General features: G+C 48.8%; 2 protein-coding genes across 7 annotated transcripts in view; one reads left to right on the forward strand and one right to left on the reverse strand.

The window, feature by feature from the left end:
• Positions 1-26131, forward strand: LOC125321441 (alpha-2-macroglobulin-like protein 1). Of its 4 annotated transcripts, XM_048294297.1 has the most exons (36): positions 1-237; positions 858-1041; positions 1966-2128; positions 2684-2736; positions 4732-4752; positions 5235-5406; positions 5774-5858; positions 7141-7252; positions 7535-7649; positions 8048-8157; positions 8653-8820; positions 9054-9284; positions 9937-10000; positions 10385-10530; positions 10810-10959; positions 11198-11350; positions 11945-12029; positions 12848-12962; positions 13616-13841; positions 13958-14084; positions 14681-14802; positions 15273-15327; positions 15957-16040; positions 17068-17244; positions 17376-17457; positions 18215-18371; positions 18596-18670; positions 19047-19209; positions 19594-19808; positions 19930-20145; positions 20250-20374; positions 20673-20763; positions 21511-21579; positions 21893-21995; positions 22122-22163; positions 26045-26131. In XM_048294297.1, the coding sequence occupies exons 1-35, from the start codon at positions 173-175 to the stop codon at positions 22160-22162; spliced, it is 4320 nt and encodes a 1439-aa protein (XP_048150254.1). In that variant the 5' UTR covers positions 1-172; the 3' UTR covers position 22163; positions 26045-26131. The 4 variants fall into 4 exon arrangements, with proteins under 4 accessions (XP_048150254.1, XP_048150256.1, XP_048150255.1 ...); XM_048294299.1 differs by lacking the exons at positions 19930-20145; positions 20250-20374; positions 22122-22163; positions 26045-26131 and having other exon boundaries at positions 21893-21981; XM_048294298.1 differs by lacking the exons at positions 19930-20145; positions 20250-20374; positions 21893-21995; positions 22122-22163; positions 26045-26131 and having other exon boundaries at positions 20673-21603.
• Positions 22501-27160, reverse strand: part of LOC125321438 (alpha-2-macroglobulin-like protein 1) — a 26361-nt gene continuing 21701 nt past the window's right edge. For 2 of the 3 annotated variants that reach the window (XM_048294290.1, XM_048294288.1), the window contains exons 31-36: positions 26890-27008; positions 26131-26221; positions 25775-25843; positions 24450-24552; positions 23749-23790; positions 22501-22675 (exon numbers count right to left, since the gene is read on the reverse strand). In XM_048294290.1, the coding sequence (XP_048150247.1) occupies positions 23750-23790; positions 24450-24552; positions 25775-25843; positions 26131-26221; positions 26890-27008 (423 nt within the window). In that variant the 3' untranslated portion in view covers positions 22501-22675; position 23749. The remainder of the gene's footprint in view (positions 22676-23748; positions 23791-24449; positions 24553-25774; positions 25844-26130; positions 26222-26889; positions 27009-27160) is intronic. The other variant, XM_048294289.1, reaches the window with a different exon arrangement.

A 27160-nucleotide genomic window follows, 5' to 3' on the forward strand; every position in this document is an offset into this window, starting at 1 on the left:
TATAAATGTAGGAATGAAGTGGAGGGAAGGAAACCTTGGGGCTTCTTGTCTGCTTCCTAGGAGAAACAGCAACAACAGCAGGAGTCCTGGAGACTTTGGAAGGAGAGAAGCAGCACCCTACATTCTCTCCTGACCAGCCCTCTAGAGGAATCCACCCCTTTGGAGTTCTCCCATGAAAATGTGGACTCCCTTCCTCCTGAGCTGCCTGCTCTACACCCTGGCGATAGTGGCACAACCGTAAGTGCCATTTAAAAACCTAGTGATTGATAGTTGTGAATGCTGAGAGAGGGGCCAAGATAGCAGGGAGAGAGTGTGGGACCCTGTGAGTCACGTCCTGGAAGGGCTGGACATGGGGTGGGGTGCAAAGCCTTGTTGTGAATGCAGGGCCCTCCTGAAGATGGGAACCTCTCTCATGGATCTCACTGCAGTACAAGAATTAGGTGAGCACTGGTGGTGGGAACAAGAAGAGTGAGGGACTGCAGTATGAGGCAGGATGAAGGGAAAGGTGTAGGATAAAGTGAAGGGCAAATGAAAAGGGCTGCAGGGCTAGGGGTGGTTGAGCAGGAACCAGTCTGCTGTCAAGGCAGTTGAGGAGCCATGTCAAAGCAAGAAGGGCAAATCCTGTTCTGCCACCTGAAAGTATTCCTTTTGTATTTATCTGAAATGAACTCTATGCCTTCCATCGCCCCTGTGCAAGGTTCTCACTCTGGTAATCTGTCCCTGTCACTCAAGAAGAGCAGCACCTCCTAGCCCCAGAGAGATGGCAAACTCTCCTGTTTTCTCAGGCCAGCCTTTTAGTGCCCAGAGTGGATGAGGTGGCTCCCAGGATGTGATGATATCTTTTTTCCCCACTGCAGGAGGTACTTGATCATCATTCCAGCTGCCCTTCCCTACCCCTCATCCCAGAGGGTGTGCTTGGACCTCCGTGGGGTTGAAAAGCCAATTCGTGTGGGCTTAACTCTTGTGCACCCATCTGGCAACCTCAGCCTCTACCGCAAGGTCATCCGGAACAACTGGATCTTCGAGTGCACCAGATTTCAGGTCAGAGTCATTCTTGGCAGGGACCCCTAGCTGGCAGCTCCCAGAGTGCTCATTTGCCTCTCACCAAAGAAATAGAGAATGAGGAAGACAGAAGATAAGAGGGCATGGGAAGGAGTGAATGCAAAATCAGTGAGGAGTGTTTAGTGGCAGCCCAGTGTCTTTGCTCCTTGTCTTTTTCTGTCCACATGGTACTCTTCCTGTGGGATATCTTGGTGGCACACTGAGGGAAGGCTGCCTGGCCAGGCACCAAAGATCTGAGGAGGATGGATAGCTTGGAAGCACCCAAATGGCAGTTGTGCAGCTCTTTCTCTCCCCTGGGGAGGATGCACTGTCACAGCATGTTGTTTGTGGATCTGTGATGCAGAAAGAGTCAGACCTCCCATCTCAGACAGCTTCCCTCATGTCTGCTTCCTTCCAAGATTTTCTTTAAGGGCTTGAAAATGTGCTGGAGGACTAAGAAAGACATGGGTGGGTGTGCACAGAAGCTTAGCACAAATCTTTCTGATTTGCCAAACTCATGATCCTTATTTTCTTAGTTTGCACTGATGAATAAGAGGGGATTTCAAAGTCTCTGTGACCCACACACTCTAGGAAACAGATTTCTCATCACCATGGACCTTTTCTTCCATTGAGTTAAGTCTTCTCCATCTTGCTCCATGCAGATTCTGACAGTGGCCCCATGAAGGAGTAAGCACAATTTCAGTGTCAGAACAGACTCATTTTTTCTCTTGTCCAAGATCTATCCCAATTGCTAAGTGTTGTTCCCTGCACTTCCACAGACACAGCCTTCAGCCACTGAGGGGACACCCTGTGCTGGCCTCCAGAGTAAGACGGCAAAGAGCCTGGCCTTGCAGGGCAGTCAAAGCGAGGACAGCACTGCTCTGATGCCTGCTAACCTAGTGGCTCTCCTCTTTTGTGTCCTAGGTGCCCCGACCTGCAGGCAGCCAGGAGGTGGCCACTGTGCACCTGCACATCTCCAATGGCCACTACTTCAGTGCAAGTGAAGAGAAGAAAGTCCTTATCCGCAGGGCTGGAACTGGCACCTTCATTCAGGTGGATAAACCCATCTATAATCCAGGACAGACAGGTGAGCAAAGCATGGAGCACCCTGACAGTGGCCCTGCCTTGACCCTCCCAGACTTTGTTCCCACTTTCCTGTGCTGTGCTGGGTGCTCTGTGCTATGTGGCCTCCTTGGGGACAGCGGGGGAGTTCTGCCTTCTGCAGTGAGGTATCCATGACCCATGGTTTAGCAGCAGGAGAGGACTGGGAGGGGAGCTCTCACATGGTTTAGGAGCAGAGCTGGCTTGGAAGAGAGAGCAGACCTGAACATGGCCTTCCAGGCCGGGGCCAGGTAGGACTGGTCTGCCTACACTGCAGATAAGGAAATGTAAGGGTAACCCTGGGTGTAGCCCATGGGAAAACCCCTAAATTGTGAAGCAGCTGTGCTGCTGTCACACGTTTGGGGCAAGCAGAGGTGAGCAGGGCTGAGCAAAGGGTAAGAGGGGCTGCAGAGCAGGCATGGGGCTGCTGCCACTAGGGCTGGGTGTGGAGCTATGATTCTGGGGTGAGACAAGCACGGAGCAAGTCCGTTCCCAAATGCGCTCTGTCTGTAATGTGCTTTACTCCATTTTCTCCCTCCAGTGAAATTCAGGATTGTGACATTGACTGAAGATTTTGTTCCTGTTAACAGCAAGGTAAAGCCTGTCTAAGTGGAGGCAAGGAAATCTCCAGGCTTCAGATGGTTCTGCTTCCTCTACCAGCCCCATGCCAGGGAGGCTGGGACAGTCTCCCAGCACCCAGGGTGGCCAATGCCAACCCTCGAGTGCACCAAATTTGAACAACAATTCCTGTTGGCTGATGGCTCTGCTGTCGCTCTCATAGGACGGCTTCTGGCTGATGGGAGGGTTGGACACTATTTGGGGAGTGTGCCAGCATTCCCAGCTAGCTGAGTTAGCTGAGTGCTCCTGCCCTTGCCAAAAAAGCAGGCAGGGCTTCTGGGGAGCAGTCTGTGGGTTGCTGGCCATGGGCATAATTATCAGACAAAGTTGTGTACAGACCTCACCGGACTCAAAGATCCCCTCCCGCAGCCCTGGAAAGCTCAGCGACTTGTGCAATGTGTGGCACCTGAGGGTGGCAGGAGAGCCTGAAGCGAGCTGCAAAATTTTGAGAAAAATTAATTAGTGTGGGGAAAGATACACAGGAAGTGATCATACAAAAAAGAGAGAAAACAGTATGACCAAATTATACTGACTTGCTGCTGGCAGCAGCTCCTTGTCCCCGTGTCAAGGGAGGGAGAAGTTGCCAGAGACTTGCATATGTGGTGGCCAGGAAACTGCAAGGCTAGTGCCATTCTCCAGTAAGCAATTATATCTGCAGCCAGCAGCTATAGCTATTTCACTCCTCAGTCCTCAAGCAATTTAAGGAGAGCCAACAGGAACTCATGCCATGACAATTAAATACTGAGGGGCATGCATGAGGGGAGTTGGATCAAATCCTTCTAGACTAAAATAAAGGGAGAGATCCTTCCAGCTTCTTTATTGCTGACTTAATTTCCTCTTTTTTGGGCTATTGGTGAGGTCTGAGGATCAAACACTCCCTTCTTCTCTCCCAAGGGAAGAATATGTATATTAATATACAAATATATTAATTAGATAATAGAGTATAAACCATACATTTACTCTCTTGCCACACAATTGGTTCATGTACATATTTGACCATAAATACTTGATGTCTGTGTGTAAGTATAAGCAAATCAACATTGTAACTGTTAATTATGCTGTCATGAAAATTCAAAGAGGTCATGTTTAGCCAAAGCTATTATAAAGGCTTGAGTGCACTGCAGCATTAAAGCTATAATATCTAGTTAGTAAATTAGATGAGTTGAATTTAATATTGATGCTGTTCACCAGCAGGTTAACCTGCACTCTTTTTTTTTTTTTTTTATTTCAATGAAAACAGTTGCTTCTGATAACTTGTATGAAAGCTTAGAATGATGAATAATGTAAATTACATGTCAATTGCATGTTTACAGTCTGGTTACTCTCCCAAGCCTTGCTCCTGTCTCCTTATGCTTTGTGCTCCCAAATTAGGGGTTCTTCACCAGTACTGCCTCCTGGATGGTATGTGCAGTGATATAAGAGCAAACAGAGAACTAATGGGCCTAGAAGGGCTGAAGTGTGTCCTCCTTGTCCCTCCCTGTCACTGTCAGCTGCAGTCAGCATTAATTCATAACTCCCAGCCTTACCTCCTACGCCAGGGATTTTAAAAGAATGTGTGGGGAGTATTCTTCCTATAGGTGATGCAGTTTTGCTAATTATTGGGATATATGTTACAAAACTGAGGCCATTTAATGTTTGTGAACTTGGGATGGTGGTATTTGAGAGTCTTCCTACTCTTGCCCATTTTGTTATAGCGAATTCTAGCTTTCATGGTTGTAGAATACCTATCAAAGGATACCTATCAAAGCGCGTCTTAAAAATTCAGGGATCAAAAAACAAATCAAAACAACATAGATTTCTGTGCTACTCATTTCCCTTACTATCTCAAAGCAATTGTCCTCCTTTCAGTAGGATCAAGCCTCTTGTACCATAATGTTTGTCACAGTAGAGGGGCTGGGTGGGTAGGAGAAGTTTACCTGCAGGTTGCTACGTCATGCCAGTTTTTGACAGTGCCGTCTGTTTGCTTTGCAGTACTCCATGGTGGAAATCCAGGTGGGTGTTCCAGACTCCTCAGATGTTATGAGGAAAGGTATTTCAGTATGGATAGTACCTAGGATGCTGCCTTACTGGTTCAAGTTACTTTTCTTAGGCTCTATGCATGCACATTCTCTGTCCAAATGCTTCTTGTTAACAAGTCTTGGTGATACAAATGGTTCAACTTCATCCATTTCTACATTCAGGAATGCCAGCCAGGCTTTAGCTAATTCTTACAGTTCATCTTTACTGGAGACTGGAGAGTCTAAATGTCAGGACCTTCCATACCTTCTTTTTCCATGGCTGTACAGAGCAGAGTAAACCTGGGTGGGTTGGGTTCACCTCTGTTGGTGCTCCAGCATCACCATCTGGGTTAAAACCAGCAGCAGCCTGTGAAAGCCTCTGAAATCTCTGAAATGCCTTTGAATCCAGTGGGCTCTGGGTAGACAATAGCAGGCATTGCTGATGACTGCCTCTTCTTTCCTTCCCTTGCACTGCAGGACCCAGAACAAAACCGCATTGGCCAGTGGCTGGATGTGAGACCAAAACAGGGCATTGCAGATCTCTCATTCCAGTTGGCTGATGAGCTCTCCCTGGGGACTTACACCATCAGTGCCCAGTCCTCTAAGTCCGGTTCAGTCCAGTCCAGTACCTTTAAGGTGGAGGAACGTGGTAAGGAGAATGAAGAAAGGGATGGAAGAAGTTGCTTGTTTGTTGCTTGCCTGTCTGTATAACAATGTACAGTCAAATACTGTAAAATAGGATTTACTGCCTGAGAGCTACGACTGAATACAAATCTATGGGCAATATCAGAAATGAGCACAAGGGAGGTTATGCTGGAGATTCCTGGAGAGGGTGTCTTCTGGCACAGAGTTAGAATACACTAAAGACCTCTGCAAGACTATTGGGGGAAAAAAAAAGGGGAATTCTTTCTTTGGTTTCACGTGTTTCTTCATGGGAACACACTCTTCCCTTTCGTGTTTCTGTGTCCAGGTGGCCTTTTGCCCTTGATGGAATAACTCTGAGGTTTTTGTTCCAGTGTTGCAAAAGTTTGACGTTTTCTTCGAGGGACCGGCTCAGATTTATGCTTCAGACAAAACCTTCCCCCTGCGAGTGTGTGGCAGGTAAGGAGAATGTCCAGGGGAAAGGAAGGATCTCATCAAAACTCTGTCTCTCCTTCCATATGTCTTCATTCTATCAAAGAGAGATGGCTCAAGAAGGGTCAAACAGGGCCGTTCCTTTAGAAGAATCCCAAATAGTTCAAGAGTCAAACTGATAGGTTCCTCCTTGTGGAAAAGGTACATGAGCCACACATGAGAGAGAACATCCAGCTATAGGGAGACTTGTCCAAGGCAAGAGATACCCTCCTTTGGAAGCTGTGTCTATCTAGCATTGAAAGATCTTATGTGGGGAAAAACACCAGATATGGGACAGATCTGCTGAGGTAAAGGAGCAGGAGCTGGAATTTCTTTAGGAGTTTATGCCTTTCCTTCTCACTTACATGCTACTGAACTTACTGCCTTCTAAGAAGCAGTAGACAGATTTCTCTACTTATGTGGTTATCAGCAAAAAAATGGGCAGATAAGGGTGGGAAGGAGGGCAGGACCTCTGACAGTGTAAACACAGCGAAGGGAGGACAATGAGCTCAAAAGCACTCAAAAGCATGTGAGCTCATTTGTATTTGGGGCTGAATTCTGTGGAGACTTTTGGTGTCTCTTTTGCCATGGATTGGTCTGACATAATTTCTCATTAATTGGGGCAGTTACAATTACATCATATGAGGTTGTAGTAGCAAATAGTACACCACTCTGAATCACCAGGATGGGTCATAGATGTAATCTTTTTACTTATATCATCAAGAGCATTGCTTCAAAGGGCAAGTCAGAGAGGAGTCAAAGCAAGGAAAGGCAGCAAAGCAGGCAGAGGAAATACCTAAAAATCAGCAGATCAGGTCTGATGATGGAAACAAGAGCCCTGATCATGAGATAAGCCCATAGCGAGGCACGTCTGAGGTCACTCTGTGGCTCTGTTACTGCAATTTGCTGTTGCTGTCTGCAGGGACACACGTTTCTGCTGCTTTCCCCCTGAACTAATATCTTCACGGAGTGGATAAATCATGTCCACTCTCTGAGTCTGCTCACAGTTCCAGGACAGCAAGTGCCCAGAAGTGGGAGAGGTCCAGAGGGTGTGGGTCTGTTCCTGTCTGTGCTTTGTTTCTGCATCTGTTCGATGTCAGACCACGCTATTGCACTCCCCAAGCACTCAAAGTGCTGTATTTTAATTTGTGCCTGCCTGCTTGCCAGCTGCATTAAGACCTTCATCATGAAAGGCACCTGTGTGGAGCAATGTGCTGGACAAAGCACACAGTGCTTCTGTCCAGGGACTCCCCTGGTGTTCTCCCTGCAGATACAGCTATGGGAAAGCTGTGCGAGGAAGCGTGCGTGTCACTGTGTGCCAGAAAGCAAGGAGGTGGCCCCAGAATGCCAGCAAGGACATCTGTAGGGAATACAGCGGTCCTGTGAGTAAAATCCTGGAAGGTATATGGGCAGTAAAGAAGCACCACACAGGGTGGAGTGTCAGGGGCTGAGTGAACAGAATGAACTGCTCAGAGCCCTGTCCGGTCTGACCTTGAATGTTTCTGGGGATGAAGCATCCACCACCTCCCTGGGGAACATGTTCCAGTGTTTTATGAGTTCTGCATTATTATTTGTAGCTGATAGTTATGAATGACTAATTCCTTATGCTTCTGGCCCTTCCCTTCTCCTGAGCCCCAAATAATACCTTATACTCCCTACTGCAGACAGCGAGCAACGGATGTTTCACCCCTTCTGTCAGCACATCAGTCTTCAATCTGACTCCCAGCGAGGAAGACAACAAGCTTCAGGCAGAAGCCTCTCTCCTGGAGATGGGCACAGGTACTCAGGGGCTCAGCAGGGAAGGTACAAGGGCAAGAGGAACTGTTCTAGGGGTTTGAGGATCAGAGAGGGCACACCACCCCCTCTCCTCCTTCCTGCTGCTGGGATCATCACAGGGCATGGAGAGCTACTCTGCCAGCAGCAGGAGGATGAGGAGTGGCTGGGAGCTGGATGAGTGGTGTTGGGTCCAGGACGCTACAAAGAGGCTGGCAGACAGCTTAACTAAAGAAGGAGCTGCCACAGCAGCAGCCTCCAAACCTTGAAGAATGCTGGTGTTAGGAAGGAAGTTTCAGACACTCTGCTAAAAGGGGTTGGGAATAACAAAGTGAGATTAAACTAGAGTGCAGTATTCACCTCTGGTACTGATCCTGCTTCCCTTGCACTCTGCATTCCAACAGGGGTGCAGATCAACACCTCCAGCCAAATCCTCATCTCCAGGACAGCTGCAAGGGCAGTATTTGAGACACCCAATGAATATTACATCCCTGGAGTACCATACAGGGGGAAGGTGATTTTCTTCCCTTGCTTTTTTGCTCCCCGTCATTTGCCAAGGAATATAGCATCTGGTAAATCTAGCTGACCCAAAGCATTTCCTGCTCCTCAGAGTACTTTTCCTTGCACTGTGTCACATTGCTTGACAGTGTGGCTACAGTGGCTGCATTTCAGATTCCCTGTTGTGTTTACAGCTCCAGCATCTGCTGAGAGCAGTGAGTGGTGTCTCAGTAGGGATGCTGGGATGCAAGGATGCCTCAGCTGTTGGCTAGGAGAGAAGTTCCTTGTGTTCTAGTCACACACACCTTTTGGAGCAGACAGATTTTAACCATGCTCAGCTTCACTTCGGAGATGGGGGAGTTGTACAGTTCTCCTGTCTTCTTGGGGCCAGACGGAAGTCTGTAGGTGACCTACACAGGAAGGTCTATGTTGGTCAGAAAGGAAGGGTTTGGGTATGACATTGGAAGAAATATCTGATTTTGGCTTTCCTGCCTCACCCTGTTGTCACCAGATTAAGGTTCAGGATCACTATGGAACTGGTATGAAAAACAGGAAGGTTTTTCTTGTGATAAGGGTCATGAGGCGTCGGTTTATCAAAACGTACATCACAGATGACAGTGGAATAGCATCATTCAACCTCGACACAACTGCCTGGAACAGCTCATCAGTCTCTTTGGAGGTAAACACCACCTCTGCATATGGGAAAGTGCGAGTCCTTGAGCTCTACCTCTGCTCCCTGGTCCTGCCCTGCAGCCCCCTGCCAGCACAGGCCTGGGCTCACCACACAGCTCTGCGCAGAGCCAGCTGGAAGGCACCAAGCCAACAGCCTTTCCCAAACCAAGCTGATGACAGCCTAACAAAGCACTGAAGCATGAAACTCTTCATTTCTGTGTGTCTCTGGTGCCCTTTCAGGGGAGGTTCACACTGGAGGAGCTCATGCGCACTGCTCGAAGGACTGACTTCAGTTACTCACCTGCTTACCATCACCTGCAGCCCTTCCATGTCACAACCAAGAGCTTCCTGGACATACACCCACCCACGGAAACACTGCCTTGTGGGCTCAAGCAGAATGTCCAGGTGACCTTCACACTCAGCAGGGATGACCTGGGAGAAGACACCAGCCGTATAAGTTTTGCATATTATGTGAGTGAGGGTAGTAGATAACCTGCGGGGAAGGGCTGTACTGACAGGACCAGACCCCAATGAAAATTTGAGGATATAATTTAGGTCATCCCTGGAGGGCTGACAGCTAAACCTTGTTCTCAGGGAACTGGGTGGATGCTACACCCACTAAGGCTCAGCCTAGCCACACCATGATGCTGGTGCTGGGGGTCCAGTCACCTCCAAGGATGGGAGGAGGTTTCTGTCTTCGTAGCCCATCACCCCTTAGCCTCTGCCAAGGCTGCAGCTGGAAATGTCTTCTCCCTTTAAAACTGGGTGGGGTATCCCTTTTTCACTCTGGTTATCAAAGAGCTGCTCAGTGGAAATGGATTTTGGTCTGGTCTGGAGGCCAGCCTACTAGATGAGAAACATTTTAGCTGTCACTCACAAATCTGTAGTGAACCCACTACCCATCCATTGCCCTCATGAACAGACTAGACCAGAATCTCCTGTGTTAAAGCTTCTCCTCCCAGCTGTGGTGTCTGCAAATCTCCTGAAGTCTGGGGTTGGATTGAGCCCACAGTTAATTTCAGGGGTTTTATTTTGTTTTTGAGAGCAAGATGCACATTGGTAAGTGTGGATGCACTCTGGTGGCAAACAGCAGTCTGCTCATCCCATGTCCCTCCTCCTGCAGGTCACTGGCAAGTCTGGAATTGTTGTCAGGGGCCAGAGGAATATCCAGATTGGGAAACTGAACAGTAAGTCGTAGCAGAGAAGGGGAAACCTAGCAGAGAAGTTGCACCCAGTTGGGTTCTAGGTTGAATATGAGAGTTGCTGGAGTTTCTCCAAAGTTTCCTCAATCTATAGGTCCAGACCAGTCAGCAAACAGGACGGAGGGAGGCTGAGGAAGCAATTGTGGCAGCTGGAAGAGGGCAAAAGAACAGAATGAAACAATGATGGAAAGAGAGATGGGGAGGATGTAGGGGAAGATGGAGTACATAGGATCAGAGAATGGAGAGAGAGGGCAGACAGTGCAGCAGCAGCAGTTGGTTTGACATTGTGCGATTATACAGCACAAAAAGAAGAAGGGCAGGAGGTCTCGGTGGGCCTATGATGAAAACACTTTGCCTTTCCTTCCCCAGTGCTGAAGGGCTCGTTCTCCATCCCTTTGACTTTCACTGCTGACTTGTCTCCATCGCCTTCCTTAGTGGTGTATGCCATCTTCCCCAACGGAGGGGTCACAGCTGACAGCATCCGTTTTGATGTTGCCTTGTGCTTCCAAAACCAGGTGAGACACCTCTGTGGCTGGGGGAGAGCTGATGAGCAGGAGTCAGGAGGCCTGGGGGAAGGAGACCCTCAGATCCTTCCAAGAGAGAACTGGGCAGAAGAGATGAAAGAGATATCTGCGGCACAGTGCCCAGGGACCAGGAAAGCTTCAGCAGGGACTTCTGTTCATAGCAGTGGCTGAGCAGGGGAGACCCCAGCTGGCCTCCTTCTTTCTGTCTGTTACCTGTCTGTCAGCCTCCTCACACCTCTTTCATATTCCTTTCCTGGTGTGTTGCTGAAGGTCAAGGTAGGATTCCCAGATAAAGAAGCCCACGCAGGGTCAGCAGTGCAGCTCCAGCTGCAGGCGGTGCCTGGATCCCTGTGTGCAGTCCTGGCAGTGGATGAAAACATATTCTTCACCAGACCAGACAGTGAGCTGACCAGCCAAATGGTGAGTGTCTGTGCAACCAGGCAAAGCCTCAGGAGTGATGGGTGAGCTGGGCGAGGCAGGCAGGGGCTGTGGCAAGGGGAGCTGGAGGCCAATGAATGAGGAGGTCTGTGTGTGAAGGAGAAAGCAGGGCCTGCCTAGGGAGGACAGGAACTGATGTGTGTGCTAGGAGAGGATGGAGTGAAGCATCTGCAGGTATCTGCTCCTTGCCCAATCCCTCCCTGCCTGTGAGTTTCCCTAGGTCTATGGTTTGTTCCCTGCTGCCTACCAACGTGGATACCCTGCCCAAGTAGAAGAGCATTCAGATCGCTGCGTGCAGCCCCAGTCCTCATCATCTCTGCTACGAGGGAGGCCACAGAATTCCTTCCAGCCTGACATCTTTAACCTCTTCCGGGTAATCACTTAATGAAGTTTCCCAGAGCTGTTGCAATTATGAGCATCTGAGATATTTTCTCTCCAGTCTGAGAAGGCCTTGCCTCCTCCTGACAGACCCTGCTGTCTGCCCTGAACTGAGCTGTGTTGTTTCAAGAGATGTACAATCCCATTATGAGTAGGAATATGTGTATTTCCCTCCACATATGCACAAAGCAAGGTGATGAAATCCTGGACCATCAAGCTCCATTCTTTCAGACTTGAATGGGGACAAGGAATGAGGTCCTGGGCTGTGTACTGTCTACAGTATTAGAGAAAAGATGTGGGAATGATCCCAAACATTAGACCACAGATCTTTGATATGGCTTAGTTGTTAGCCTGCTCTTTGCCTCTGTTTTGGGCAGTTCCCAGGCAGACCCCTTGGTGTCTTTAGGGCAGATCTCCTCCATGCTTCCCTCAGCACCGTGTCTGTGTGGGCCAGTGCTGCTCTGGGCTGCCTGGGCACTGGGTTGTCCTGAACCCAATGGTTTTCAGAGTAATTTTGAAGAGCAGTTGTCAATCTTCCCCACTCACAGACACTCTTGTGCCTTCCCTGCTCTCCCTCTTTTCCTAACAGAACATGGGACTGAAAGTCTTCTCAAACCTTGTAATCAAGAAGCCCTCTCAGTGCTCTCGTCGGGCGGATAGGAAACCAATCATGGGTGAGCTGCACTTTGAGCCTACCTGGGACATGAGATCACATCAGGTGGCAGAGCCCTCTGATCTTTGGGGTTTGCTGGTGGTGGATATTGTCTCTCTTAGGAGTTTCAGATGCTGCTGTCACAGTCTATCTGCCCAGTCCACCAGACACAGTAGGAGTGACCCAGTCCCTGTAAAAAAGCACTATGAAGAATGTCACTACCTGGATGTTCCCTGACATTAAAGGATGGCCCTCCCTTTTCTCATGGACAAATCCAAGTGTGGGCCAGGATCTGTCTCCCGGTGTCTATTCCCATTCCCCAGGCTGTGCTCAGACCCAGCTTCTATCCCCACTTGTGGCCACAGAGACAGTCATGTTCTTCCTCTATGTCTCAGTTTGCACTCGATAATCAATACTAAGCTGGCTCACACGCCAGCCTGTATTGAAACCATTGCTTGCAGTGGAATGGGAGTTTTGTGCAGCAAGCAAACAGTATGATTACTCACAGAATTATAGAAGTGTTGGTTGAAACAGCTCTCTGAAGGTCCTTAGTCTCTTAAGCAACAACTCTGGGTCAGGTCAGGAAGGGGCTGTGTCTAACCAAATCTTGGAAACCTTGCAACTGGCTCGCTGCAAGCTGCTTCTCCTGCTGCAACTCTCTTTTCCCTTCATTTTTAATCTCTCCCGTGGAATCAGTCCACTCCTTTGTGCTTTCCTCTGCCAGAATCTTCTCATGTCTCCCTCACTGCTTGCTTTTCCTCCAGTCCCAGTGCTAGGCTGTCTGTGGTTGGCAAGGTTCACCTCTCCCACTCTGGTGAGACTCCTTATTCTTTCTTTCAGGGGTGCCTTCGATAGAAGACCAAAGAATCACTGAGGAACAACCCCAATTCACAACTCACAGAAGATTTCACCACTATTTCCCTGAAACTTGGATCTGGAATGTGTACTCTGTTGGGTAAGTGATTCCCGACTTTACAAATGGACAGAAGGCTGACCCTTTGTTATATAGTCTTGGCTGACTTGAGTTTGTGTAAAATAGGTGTAAAGAGACCTCTGCATGGGAATTCTGTGGCTCTTCCCTGCATCTGTAGTATGTCACACTGAAGGACTTTGAGGTGCAGAACTGAAGTGTACACAGATTTAGAGAACAGCTGTACACTTCCAGACCAAGCCACCACACATTGGAGTATACCCTACCAACTTCTCATTTTGGTGGGTGCACCAGCTAAACCTGTAGCCCTTGTTGCCACAGTGCTTGGGTTAAGACTGATGAATCAGCATGCAGGGGGATATGGTGCTGCTGCTTTTCCAGAGCATTGAGTGAATTTACAGAGCTGGAATGCTTGGCAAGTGTCTTGCTCAGGAGAAGGACATAAAGCCATTACTGATGGCATTTAAAGAGGGTTTATGGCTCTAGGGAAGAAATTGCTGAGAGCTGCCTTGCTGTGAGCCACTGGAGCAAAAGTCTTTGGTAGTACAGCAGAGGTTGATCCAAGCATGAGGACCTGTGTCACCTCCCTCAGCAGGGCCATGAGCACTCCTCATTGCATCTCCTTCCCTCTCCACTAGCAGATGAATCTCTTCATGCAAGTTCTTTCTTCCTCTCAGCTCCAATGGCAGCAGGAATGTCTTGGTCACAGCGCCTGCTGCTGCTGCAGAGTGGAAAGTCAAGATGTTCTGCTTGGCTGGGAGGGGCTTTGGCCTTGCCCCGACCATGAGCCTCAGAACAGTTCAGCCCTTCTTTGTGGATGTGATGCTGCCATATTCCGTCATCCCTGGAGAGACCTTCCTGATGAAGGCCACTGTCTTCAGCTACCTGCAGCAGTGCATACAGGTGTGTGCCTCTGTGTGTGGGACAGGCCGGCCGTGCCCTCCAATTTTAGAGCTTGTTGTGCCAAGCCATCTCACCTGAGTTGCCCAGTCACTCACCTGCATCTATCATTCCCTCAGATCCATGTGGCCCTGGCTAAATCCTCAGACTTCCAGGTGGAGCCATGTCAGACTTGCAGGGACAAGGAGTGTCTGTGTGCAGAGGAGTCCAAGACCTTCATGTGGAATGTGACAGCAGTCCAGCTGGGTATGGCAGCAAAAAGGGACTGGTGATGGGGAACCCTAAAACTGAGGTGAAAGAGAGTGAGAGGTCCAGAGAAGCTGGCAGAGCCGTGTCTCCTCTGAATCCTGAAGTTTGACCTTAATGGTTCAAACATGCAATCCATCATGTTTGCTTTGTTTCTCTCTTCTTAGACAGACTCATCAGAGGGGGCAGGAACTGAAAGGGTGGCATGGGGGACTCCTGAAGAGAGGGCTGTGGGGTCAGCTGGGGAGGAAGAGGCTGCATGGATGTGGGTGGGGGAACTTTGTATTGCTGGTCCTGTGCTTCATATGCAATGGGAAGGGTATGCTGGGTCCGAGGGCTGCTGGACCCTCTGTTGTTCCAGTCATGTTGCAGTGCAGTGAAGTCACTGCAGGTGAGGCAGTACCAAGTTCCTTCATGCTCAGGGTGCCTGAACAAGCAGTCAGCACTGGCTGGCTCACCTTTACTGGCCAAACCACCAAGGCCATGAAGACCAACAACCCAAAGCATCTCAGACCACTGTTGGTTAAAGCAAGTTTACTCCGTTTGGCCACAGGTTTCAGAAAAGGACTCTATTCTAAAAGGAATTTATTTGCTAGGGACTCTGAATATCACAGTGAGGACAGAGGTACTGGACAGCACATCACGGTGTGGGGGCAGGAAGCCCTTGCCAGCTGCTGTGAGGGGGAGGCACACGCTGACGAAACGCTTGCTGGTCCAGGTCAGTATGAGAACAGGCTCACCTCTGTCTGTGATATCCCTGCCCCAGGGGGAAGGCAGACTGAGGTGGGCTAAATGGTTTTATCACTTCAGATTTTGGCCAGAAATAGCATACCAAAGCTGTGGCTTAGTTCACTTTGTTTCTCCCAGGAGCTAGCCAAGCCTGTTCCTTTCTTGCAGTACTCTTTTTCAGAGCTGCATTCCCACGTCTGTGTTTCTCCCTGTACCTTTCCCTGCTTTTCATGCTGTACCTGAGCTTTTGTATGTGCTCACTGGCCAGAGAGCCCTGTCCCTCGGGCTTACTCTTGATCCTTTGAGCAGTGAAGCAGGCAGATCTGCCAAAAATGAGGAGGGTGGAGTCCCTGACCTCTGAATTCACACTTGAACTTGCTCTGAAACGTTGCTGTCATTTGGGAATTTTATGTGTGTTCTTGTTTCTCCTGTCCCACGTTCATATTTCTGCCCTGGCAGCCAGAGGGTGTGTTAGTGGAGAAGTCTCACAGCTCCCGTCTGTGCCCAAGAGGAGGTATGTGCCCGAGACAAGGTATGTGCACAGCCTGAATGGGTTCTGCAGCCTGAAATAACTACACCTGAGAGTAGAACTAAACTGTGGGAAGTCTGATGAAAGAAAGTTTTGAAATTATTTTTCACATAGGAAATTTCACTTCCTATTAGACAGGAAAGAACAAGAAATATTACTCCCACATGCGCTGTCCTACTGAATTTGCCACTGAGTATCAGTGGCAAAATCCTGCTCTGTAGCCTCCTTCCCACACTGCAGTCTCTGGATGTTCCTGGGGCTTGGTAGGCACCAGTGAGAGCTGCTCCAGCCCTCTCATCCTGTCCCTGCAGCATTGCAAGTGTCTCCAGGATGTTCCCCTGTTGAGTGACGTCCAGCTGTGATTCTTGTGAGCCTTGTGAAGGGTAGTGAATTGAGCTGAAGTGAAGCTTGGTGAGCCCTCAGCCCCACCAGCAGCTCTCATGTATGTCCTAATCGGAAAAGTTTCCAGGCAATGCAGCTTGGTGCAATGACCAGGACAGTGGGTGTGAGCAGGATGTAGGCAGGGTCCCCTGTACCTGGGCCAGTCTTGTCCCTCCAGTTAGAAGCTTTTGGCTTGGTTTTTCATGCTACGCCTTTTATCCTACTGTTACCAGGAAACATGGCTGAAGAACCCCTGTCCCTTCGCCTCCCTGACAATGTAGTAAAGGGATCTGCCAGAGCTTCCATTTCCATCACAGGTAAGTGACTTCTACTCTGGGCTCACAGACTGCTGTTACCAAAGAGCAAGGCTTAACCTGGTGTCAGAGGATCCACTTGACATGGAACTGCCTAAAAGAGAGGATGCTGTGTTTCTGTTCTCTGCAAACACCAAGCTTTCAGAACTTTGGATTAGCACTTAGGCTTTCATGGTAAAAGTAATCTGCTGAGGAGATAATCCTTCTTTTTCTAGCCTAGACTTTGGAGCCAAGACTCTAGGCCTTTACTTTTACTGGGACTTTAGGACCTTGGCTATTTCTGTGTAGATACCAACAGTAAAGCTCAAAACCATCTTGCCTCCCTGTTAAATTTCACTGCTACAGCAGAAGCTCCTGGAGAGAAGAAATCTTTCCCAGCATTATAAAGTTGCAAAAGAACACTTTGGAGAGGGGACTGGGACTGGCCATACCTACCATTAAATAAACCTATTGGCATTGCAGGCCAGCGCTGGTATGAAGCCAGGCCTGGCACAAGTAGCCATGAATATTGTGCAACAGAACCCCAGCAGAGGAAACAATACAAGGCTTTTCTGACTGGCTGGAGGACATATGGACACCTTCACACTGTCTGACTAGCACCTCTGCTGGCTTCCTCACATTTTGATGCTTGACATATGGCCAGGTAGAACAGGCCTGGCTAAAGACCAGAAGCATTTCAACCTTTCCCTGAGTGCTGTTATATTTGCTTGTCTATATCACACAGACTGAGCCGGTGCAGTTCTGCTCATAGTCTTTTACAAACAGTATTTGCTATAGTTAGAGCTCTTTAGAATGCAAAAGCTGATAAGGGGAAGTTCTGCAGAGACTCCATAGCGAAGTCATGATGCCAAGCTGGGAAGAGGCAAAACAGTCACCACTCTCCATCTTGCACTCTGTTGTTTAGTCCTCTTTCCTCCTTTCTCCAGTGCCTTCCTCCTGTGCTGAGATGAAGCACTATTATCCCCTGCCTGGCTGAAAAGGCACCTCAAATCATACTCAGACTTTCTTTGTTTCTTACACCTTTGCACAGGGGACCTCATGGGGATGGCACTGCAGAACCTGGGCCACCTGGTGCAGATGCCCCACGGCTGTGGGGAGCAGAACATGGTGCTGTTTGCCCCCGTTGTCTATGTGCTGCAGTACCTGGAGAAGACGAGGCAGCTGAGCCCTGAGATCAAGGACAGGGCTACAGGATTCCTGCGCAGTGGTGAGTACCACAGACCCACCTTGCCCCTCTGCCTTCCTCTGTGTCCAACACACCAGTAACTCTTGCCCTTGCACTCACTCCATCAGCATCTGTGTTCCTGTGCCATATTAATCACTGTTCCCATCTCCCAGGGTATCAGACACAGCTTCTTTATAGGCACAGAGATGGCTCCTATAGTTTCTTTGGGCAGAACGATGGAGAAGGAAACACTTGGTAAGCACTGCAAACATTCCTCATTTCTGATTTTTCCTGTCTGGGTCAGAGCACCTAAACTGCCTGAGAAAGCTGACAGGATGTTTGTTCCCTCTTTTGGATTGAGACAGCAGGAACTCTCTAACAGGGAGAGTCTCAGGTACTTGAGCCACTTGAAAAAGCAGTCAGACAGGGCAGCAGAGTTTCTGGGAAAGTGGAACTGCAAAGATGTGGTCCCAGGGGATGAAAAGTCTTTTGTTTGTCTCTATGCCCTTGCTGTTGGCCCACAGACAACACCAGGTTGCACTGCTGGTAACCTGGCAGCCAAGATGGGTACACATGGCTGGAAAAAAATCAGGTGAGAGCAATAAAAAATCCTCTCCTCAGTGAGTGGAGAGGAGCTGCCTTGGCACAGCTTGTACCTGTGGTGCCTGGCTGAGATGAATGGAGAAAGGAAGGGAGGAAGAAAATGGGGAATTACAGATTACTTCTAGTTATTTGGGGGAGATGGAGTGGAACAGGTAAAAATAGAAGGAGTAGGAGGTTTTTCACCTGTGAGATGATGGGGTAAGGTACATAAGTTGTATATAAGTAGTATATCTGTGGAGACAGGGGTAGGGAGAGGAGCCATTTCCACTTTTAGATTGACTTTCTTTATGAAAATTACTCTTTTTTGCACCCCCACTATGTCACTACTTCAGGGACAAGTACCAGGAGACTTCTGACTTTCTCTTTTTTTTTGTTTGCCTCTTTTTCTCACAACTCATTTTATTCCTAGGTTGACAGCTTTTGTACTCAAGAATTTTGGCCAAGCCAGAAAATACATCTATGTAGATCACAAGAACATCCGGGATGCCCTACGCTGGCTAGAGCAAAACCAGCTCCCCAGTGGCTGCTTTGCCACCAAAGGGAACTTTTTTCACTCCTCCCTAAAGGTAAAGGTGGGCCAGGGCAGGTGGCGCTGCTGGGAAATGACTGGACAGATTTGTGACAGCAAAAGATTGTGGGATCCCAAAGGATCCTAGAAAGTCATTCTGCAACCTGTGCAACTGGATTCTGCAGCCCTGAAGAGAGGGAAAACATGAGAGGAATGCTTCTCCTTCTGAGGAGTATGCCCTCCTAGCACCCCTTAAAAGTGAAAGATGCGTTCCCTTCACAGGGCAGCACGGATGATGAAATCTCTCTGGGGGCCTACGTCGCTGCAGCACTGCTCGAGATGGGTCTGCCACTGCAGGTGAGCATGCTCAGCTCCCTCCTGCTCCCTCCTGCTCTCCTGGGCACCACCATGGGGACACACCAGCTTGTTTCTGGTGTTCTCCAGGCCACAAACAGGGAGGGAACTTCTGGGAATGAGCCAATGTTTGGCCAAATGATGAAGTCATTCCTCGCAAGAGCGAGTGCTGTGAAAGTGGCCTGGTGCAGTAGTGCTTGGTGGCAATGGCTCCCTGTGCACACCGGGGCTGCACTGCCTGTTTTCTGAAAACAGTCTGTAATTTAAGGGGTTCCTCTGGAGCTACACCAGGAAGACATAGTGTGGCTCCCTGGAATGAGTTCCCCAGCCCCCTATTTCACCCCTGTCAGAGTCTGGCACGTGTCTCCTCCCAACACAGAGCAAGCTGATGCAGACTACTCTCCGCTGCCTGCAGAAGGTGGTTCCCAACATCACCAACATCTACACAGAAGCTTTGCTGGCCTATGCCTTTGCCCTGGCTGGAGACTATGAGACAACCCAGGAGCTGCTGTACAAACTGGAGGAACAGGCCATCAAATCAGGTGCTGCCTGCTGGGATTCTGGACTAATGTATGCCCAGCCACAGCAGTCAAAAATGATATATGTATTCATACATAGTCCTTGTATTTGTGCAGTAACTGCATTATGTGACTGAAAACACAATAAGTTATTTCACAAGGTGTGAGGATGGCTTATCAGAAATAGTTTCCTCAGACTGGAGGATTTCAAGATCCCTTTGAGGGAGTAGGTAGGAATCTGTGAGCTAAAACAAGTTGAAGCCCTGGAGAATAAGTTCAAGAAAGCAATCCTGGCCTGAGCACAGGGAATGAACTGAAAGAGCCCTGAAAGCACTGTGGGGTTTGTTTCCTCTGAAACCCAAATGACATCCTCCTTAAATAGCCTTCATGCTCCTTTTCCTTCTGCAGGAGGACAAATCCACTGGAGTCCCAAGCCAAGCTCTCCAGCTTCAACAGACTTCTGGCCCGGTACTCAGTCAGTGGACATAGAACTGACAGCCTACGTGCTCCTGGCATACCTCTCCAAGCCACGGGTGCACGCAGGTGACATGACAACTTCAGCTGCCATTGTGGCATGGCTGATACGGCAGCAAAATGCCTACGGGGGTTTTGCCTCCACCCAGGTAAGCAGTGGATCCTTTTGTACCCTAGGTTGGCAGCACAAGTCCTCTTGAGGTCTTCCTGTTCCAAGCCAGTTCATTACAGCTGATGCTTTCAGAGGAGTGACTGTCTCTCCCTCTCTAGGACACAGTTGTTGCCTTGCAAGCCTTAGCGAAATACGCAGCAAGGACGTTCAGCACATCAGGCCAGGCAGTCGTGAGGGTGAGGTCCCAGAGGGCCTTTGGGAAGGCTTTCCAGGTGAGCCGCCAGAAGCGGCTGCTGGTGCAGCAGGCAGCACTGGTGGAGATCCCGGGACAGTTCCTGGTGCAGGCCCACGGCAGCAGCTGTGTCTTGGCTCAGGTGAGCAGGGGGGATGAGTGCAGAGAGAGGAGGACTCTGCCTCTTTTCTCCTGCATGAGATCATGCCTGGCCTGTCTGTTCTGCTCCTGGCCCTTATCCTGCAGGCAGTGCTGAGGTACCACGAGCCTTCCCCATGGACTGCTCTGATCTTCACACTGCGTGTCAGCACAGAGTTGACCAATTGTAGCCGGGCAAATCCGCGCGTCCTCACCGTCCGCATCCTCGCCAGGTGACCCCAAGGGCTGTTTCCTCCTCCAGCAAGATGGAGTGAGCTTGGGGACAGCAGCCAGAAGAGTGTCAGGGCTCTGATGGAGGGACCTGACCCTTGGGGTGAACAGGACAGAGGGTGAATCGGACAGGTGGAAGGCTTGGAGGGGGAAGGTGCTGGCTAACTCCTGCGAGAGGGAGCAGTGGCTGCTGTGTCCTCAGTCCCAGATGGGTACCTGGCTCAGGGTGTGGTGGGGGAGGGAAGGGGTGCTCAGAGGGCATTATCCTCAGCGAGTCTCTGTCTGTTTTTTCTTTTCCAGCTACATCGGGAGCAGAGTCACATCCAACATGGTGATCATAGAGGTCTCCCTGCTGTCTGGATTCATCATGACTTCCAGATCCAGAATACTGGTAAGGACTTTGGAATAAAAAAACCCAGCACTACCCAGGTAAATGGATCCTGCCTGCTTACTCCTGTTGGGAATTGATCATTTCAGGCTGGGAGGAGCTAAATTTGCAGGGGACCTTTGTTGTTGCAATTGCACCAAAACTCGTTGTTTTCCTACAGCCACCACAAAGGAGATCAGAGGTGGTTCAGCTTCTCCCACTGACAGTATTTGGACTTGAGCTAGAAACAAAGTGTACTGCTGGGTGTGCTAACACCAGGATTTCTTTGTCAGAAATTCTCAGACAGGATTTCTCAGAGACACTCTAGCTCTAGCTAAAAAGATTCTTTTTGTTTTTCAATTAAACCATAAACCAGAAAGATTAATTATTTGCACAGCCCCAATGCAGGTGTTTAAAAGCAGTCGAACACTCAGTGAGATGAAATAACAAGAATCTCTACTGGTGCCTGCACCCATTTGCTGACCAACGTATCAGTCATATGTACTACCCACACAGCCTCTGGTCCCCAGAGGGGGAGATTCCTCTGCCCTGGGCAGAGTCAGTGTGGTTCACACCTGAGATGCTCACAAGGGATGTCCAAGAGGGGCTAGCAAAGACATAACCACTCAAGCCCTTAGGCATGAGAAAGGCACAGTTCCACATGGAGCCCAGCTCTACACCTTCCTTTCACTAAAACAGTGGGTCCCTCAGGTCAGGAAACCTTACAGAAAATCCTCACAAATTTCCTTCTATCATTCTTTCCTATCCTAGCTGGAGAACAGAACCATTGTTAAGAAAATAGAAGTGAAAGCTAATGTGGTCTACATTTATCTGGAGAAGGTAAGTGAGAACAAAAGCATTTGGTGTGGCACAGTGAGAGCAAGAGATCAGAAGACAAGGAGCTGTGTGAGAAGCCTGAGGCTGGTCTAGGTAAGAAAAGAGCACTGGTAGAATTGGGGGCAGAGGAAGCTTGCCCAGTTTCATTGTTATTGGATTAGAGTAGTGCTATTTCTCACACAATACTCGATTTTAAAGTCCAGAATCTCTAATGGATTAGAGAAATGTAGTTCAGGAAAACATTCAAATCTGGGAAGATGAAGATGCTATGACTTCTTTCTCTCCTTCCTTGCTAATTTCCTTCCATCTCCACTAGCTCAACGATGAATCTCAGACTTTCATTCTGCAACTGGAACAAGTAATTCGGGTGAAGAACCTGAAACCAGCCAGCATCAAAATCTATGATTACTACCAGCCAGGTGGGTTGCAGATTTCCTGCTACTCTGGTGTTGGGAGCTGAGTTCCTGGTTCTCTGGCTGGGAAAAGACATGCGGTCTTCTCTGTGAGCATCCATGTGCAATCACCTTCCTCGTTTCCTTTTGCAGAGGAGCGAGCCTTGGCTGAATACAGAGCTGTCTGTAATTGAGGTAGGCAGCAAGTTCCTGTGTGATACCAACAATGGCATCAGGAAATGGTGGGTCTTGGGTGGGAAATACAGAATATAAGCAAAGACAGGAAGGGGAATGGTAAGCAGTGGGGAGCATGTGCCCAGCTAGAAACAGGAAGTATCTGTGTCTAGGTCTATGGAGCAGTTCTCTTTTGAAGCAGTGGTGGATGCTCTACCTCCTCCTGTGCATGTCTTCAACTGGAGGGGCAGAGATTTGCACATGAGCAGAGGTGGAGAACTTATTTTTCCCAGCTGCTCTTAAAAGCAATTTTCCTGGTTTAGGAGAAAAACAGTAAACCTGAATAGTCATTCAGTCAGACAGTTCTAGTCTCCTACTTTTAATAAGATGCCACGCACAGTCTGAGCCTTCCAGAAACTAACAGGAAATTCCAAGCATTTTCTCTTGTCTTCATATCTCCATGTGGTGACAGCTGGCAGGGGTAACAAAGGACTGATGGACAGAGACTGCAGAGGAGGGATCTATCCCTGTTCCTGTGAAGACAACAAAGGATAAAAAAAAAAAAAAAAAAAAAAAAAAAAAAAAAAAAAAATCTTTGTTCTTGAAGTATTAAAAGTAACCACTGGGAACTCAGGGGCATTTTGTGCACCTTGTGACCAAATGGTACTGTCAGGCCTCTTATCACCCAGAGGGTTGCTGGGCACTGGAACAGGTTTCCCCAGGAAGTGGTCCCAGCACCAAGCCTGATGGAGTTCAAGAAGCATTTGGACAATGCTCTCAGGCACATGGTGTGACTCTGAGGTGTCCTGTGCAGGCACAGGAGCTGGACTCCATGATCCTTGTAGGTCCCTTCCAACTCAGAATATTTTATGATCCTAAGGTTCTCTCTCACTTTACCTATACAAAGCCCATGTCAGAACCTCCACTGAGGTGGGGGCTTGTGGCAGGCATCTGAAGACAGGGCTGTGTGCCTCCCTACAGGTGATTAATGGAGCAGGTGCTTTCCTCAGTCTTGTGGGCTGTGGGCAGGAAAGCACACAGGTGCAAGGAAAGTTTGGAGCAGGGGCAGGCATTGGCCAAGCTTAAGCTTTGCCTTTGCTCAGCCTGGAAAGAGGATGGGCAGGTGTCCATTCCGTAGTGTGGATCAGAAGCCAGGCTGAGATGGACAAAGGCTTGGCACTGAAAGGGAGTCAGGCCCTGCAGTAAGGGTGAGCATGGCATGTTGTGTGCACAGGGCTGCAGGGATGTGAAACGACAGGGAAAGTGCCAGGAAAAGGAACTGTGGTGATGTGAATAAAGTGTATTTGATGCAAAGTGCCAGCACTGTCTGGTGATAGCGCTTGGTATATGCAGCCCTTGTTTTCTGGAACGTATCTCCAACTCTGTCATGATCTTGTCACATCAAATCTTCTACTTCAGTTCTCTCTCCCTCAGTTTAACCACTGGGATACAGGAACTCACCCTTGCTTGGCATTGCAAATTGCTTTCTACCCTGGACCTGCAGTCTGGCAAGTTTCTTGACCAAGGGCCTTTGCCTGCATCTCCCTCCCTTTCTATATTCTTCAGGACCATGTCTGTGATAACAAAAGAGGTGTTGGGCCCTCACCTCACTCACACGGGACACTGTAGCTCATCACTGCAGTTTCTTCTGGAAGACAAGAAAAAAAGTGCTAGTGAGATACGTTGACGAAAACCTACTAAAGCAATCCAGCATTGTGCCACTGTTCCTAGGAGAGGTGTTCCCAAAGTTTACAGGCTACAACTCCCCCCTGCTTGACACATGAAACCACTGGTGTGTGCCCATGACTCTGCAGCTTGTCAGGATTCACCCAAGGCAGGAGGCCATAAGTCCCAAAAAGCTCCATCACGGTTATGAATTCCTCACTTTCTGAAGGAATAGCAATCCCTGACACGTGTCTAGCCTTTCTTCCCACTTGGGACCCCACAGAAGAGAGGACAAGTTGGTTTTGGTGTCATTCTTCTGAGGGGGCCCTTACTCTTCTGAGTCATCCCCTCGCTATGGTTCTTCTGCCTTTGCTGTCTCCCACAAGGTAAGTGTTCAAAAGGACAGCTCCTTGCTCCACTCTTATTGGGAGAGCCAGACCTTGAGTGGTTCTACATGCCAGCTTCAGAGAGAAGGACCCACCATTTTGAAAACCAACAGGTTAAGTTCATGCCTACAGAGCTTCTAAGGAACAGTCAGATAACCATGTCAGGGATGGTATTGTCTTAGACTCAACGAAATAAAGAAATTTTCTTTCCAGAAGTACATTTGGGTGGTTTTTGCAGTACAGCATCTGAGCTCACCTGGCATGTAGTAATCATAGATCTTGATATTAGCTGGTTTATGATCCTTCACTTGCATGTCCTGCTCCACCAGGAAAGTGTAGGTTTGAGGCTGTCTAGTCAGCTAAGACCAAGAAATGCAAAGATTAGAAACAGAAATAAAGTCCTGTAAGTCAACCCCTTTCACCTGATTGCACTCAGGCTCTTTGGAGACCTCACCACTGCAACAGATCTGTTCTGCTTTCTAGAACATCTCAGAAATATCTTTTACTTCCCATTATGTGACTATCTCCTCTTTTTGGTCAACAAATTTAACTCTGCTCATGAGGAACTTCAAACCTACAGAGTCAGTGTGCATTAAGTACCTAAAAGGAGCGCTAGTGTTCCCCACCAGTCCCACCTTCCCATCCCGATCTGCTCTGAGCTCCTTCATGCATCTTGCCTCAGTGGCTTCTTTCTTATTCACAGTGACATCAGCTCTTATTGTCCAGTCTCACATAACCCTCATCATGAACCAGACAAATACAAGCTGTGGATGAACATCTGCTGCAGGGGAGTAGTTACATGACCTGCTGTTGACTGGGGTGCACCTTGTGCTACCTGGCAGCCTGAGCTGAAATATTTCTCTGTATTGCCTTTCTGCTCTGTGCTGTAGACATAGAGAAAGCAGCATCTCTGCTAGCCTAATGCATCCACGTGACACTAACCCACTCCCTATGGGGCCAGCTTAGCTCAGCTTGCTGACAGAAACTGAGGGTGAACAATCACAGGAACGCTCCTTAGAAATGCTGAAGTTTTAAATACACTCCAGGTCTCATTTCTGGTGCTGTTTAGCTATTCAGGGAACCAAAAAAGAGCTGATCGTTAATCTGTTGATTCGTGAGGCTGTGAAGTGAGCACTTCTGTTCACACAACCATCTGGTTTCGTTTCAAATGATCTTAGCAAAATCCAGGAGCAATCTTGTATGCCCCCTGCTGCATTCAGGTTGCTTAAGAGCTTTCTAAGATTTCAGACTTGCTTGGATTTACTAGATGGATCTTATTACTACTCCCCAGTCCTGATCAGGCACCATATATATGGACTTTTAATAGTCTCTGAACAGTGCCAACAGATGTAGGCTTAACATCAGAGTTTGTCTTGTTTCACTCAAGTTAAGTGGCCCGGTAAGTGGCTCTACAGATGAACAACTGCAGACTGACACTTCTCCAGATCAGCAAATGTGGCTGGTATGCAGGAACAACAGCTCTGGATAGTTAAAACAGTAATGAAACCAGTAAACAAGAGTAAAAGCTATCTGTCAGTCCATAGCCCCTTTAATGACGACGTTAGCCCAAATTACACTCACTTCCTCCAGGTAGAGAACAACTTGGTCAGCTTTGCTTTCAACTTTCTTCACTAAAGGCATTTTCTTTAGCTGAAAACAGGGGGGAAAGATCAGAAAGGCTTTAATACAAAGCAGAAATATTCAGAGGCATTTGTCCTTGTGAGAGTATGGGCAAAATATTTACACGGCCAGGGAATCTGTTGATGTAGGGAAAGGCAAGGTGCAGCTTGGAAGAGACTTTGGGTATAAAGGTTTCTTAGGAGGAAAATAACCCTGTTTCTCTGCCCACAGGAATGATCACATTGCAGCATACAGTCCTGCATGATGGACATCCATCACTGTTCCCATCCCAGCTGGACACAAATTCACGGTCTCACCTCTTCCAGTGAACCTGCCACGGGGCTGTATCCAGACAGCAGCTCCACTTGGATCAGGACCATGTTGGTGGACACACGGTTCCCTGTGTAGCTGCAGCAGGAACCCAGGGGACAGCACTAATGTTACTTTCTGAGCCATGATCTCCAGATACTCCAGCCCAGCTTTGGTACTCAGGTGGAGGAATGTGCCTTTCTTTCCAGTGTTTCTCCTGCAAGCATACCTGTTTCTGTACAGTAATAAATCTTTGTGCTTCCCTTGATCTCGCTTTTAATTGTGCTGAGCCAAGGAGAGTAAGTTCCTTGGAAGCCTCCTGGTGTTACCTTCTTTAAGCATGGCAGGGAATATCACATCCTATGCCTGTTCTCTTGGCAGTTCTGTCCCAAGCCAGGCAGGAGTACAGCACAGGAGAGTGGTGTGACAGTCAACCAGGAGCAGAGGAGGGAACACTTAGGAATATGTGTCCATCCCACAGGACCTTCACATCATTAGTGTTTTGAGACCTTACCCTAGGAGGGGGTGAGACCCACAGACCTTGGGAGAACTTGTGGTGAGTGGCATGGTACAAGACAGGACTGCAGCCTGAGCCACCCCTCTGGGGCCTTGTGCCTCTCACCCAGCTGGGGAGAGCACAGTAAAATGAGTGGGGTCACCTCAGCACTTGGACCCCACATGTGAAGGGGAATCCTGCCATCAAGAGATTGGTGGTGCCAGAAGCCTCTCAGCACAGGGGAGGAAAGGGGCAACTGAGTGTCTCCTACCGAGCACGAATGGTGACAGGGAACCGAGTGGCGTCGGGTGCGGTGCACTCCGTCTGCACAGATATGGCAAAGGTGGCCTCACTCCTCACGGGAGGGATGTGGTACCTCAGGGCGGCCTGCCAGGACAGAAAGAGGCTGGATGGCAGAGAATAGCAGGGTTTTTTTGCTGGAGAGTATCCTCATCTAGACTAAGCTGCTGTTTGCTGTCTTGTATTGGTGTAAGAGAAAACTATGCAGCAGAAGCAGAGGTTCTGCTAGGAGTGCACTGCTC

Source organism: Corvus hawaiiensis, chromosome 2, assembly GCF_020740725.1.
Source record: "Corvus hawaiiensis isolate bCorHaw1 chromosome 2, bCorHaw1.pri.cur, whole genome shotgun sequence".
Lineage (NCBI taxonomy): Eukaryota > Metazoa > Chordata > Aves > Passeriformes > Corvidae > Corvus > Corvus hawaiiensis.

What these genes read in the sequence shown, in the direction of transcription:
- LOC125321441 (XM_048294297.1), top strand. Translation starts at nt 173, where the DNA reads ATGAAAATGTGGACTCCCTTCCTCCTGAGCTGCCTGCTCTACACCCTG. An exon ending in AGCTTCCATTTCCATCACAG is followed by an intron (nt 16,041 to 17,067) that starts GTAAGTGACTTC and finishes ACCTTTGCACAG; the next exon opens with GGGACCTCATGGGGATGGCA. An exon ending in GGGGTTTTGCCTCCACCCAG is followed by an intron (nt 19,809 to 19,929) that starts GTAAGCAGTGGA and finishes CTCCCTCTCTAG; the next exon opens with GACACAGTTGTTGCCTTGCA.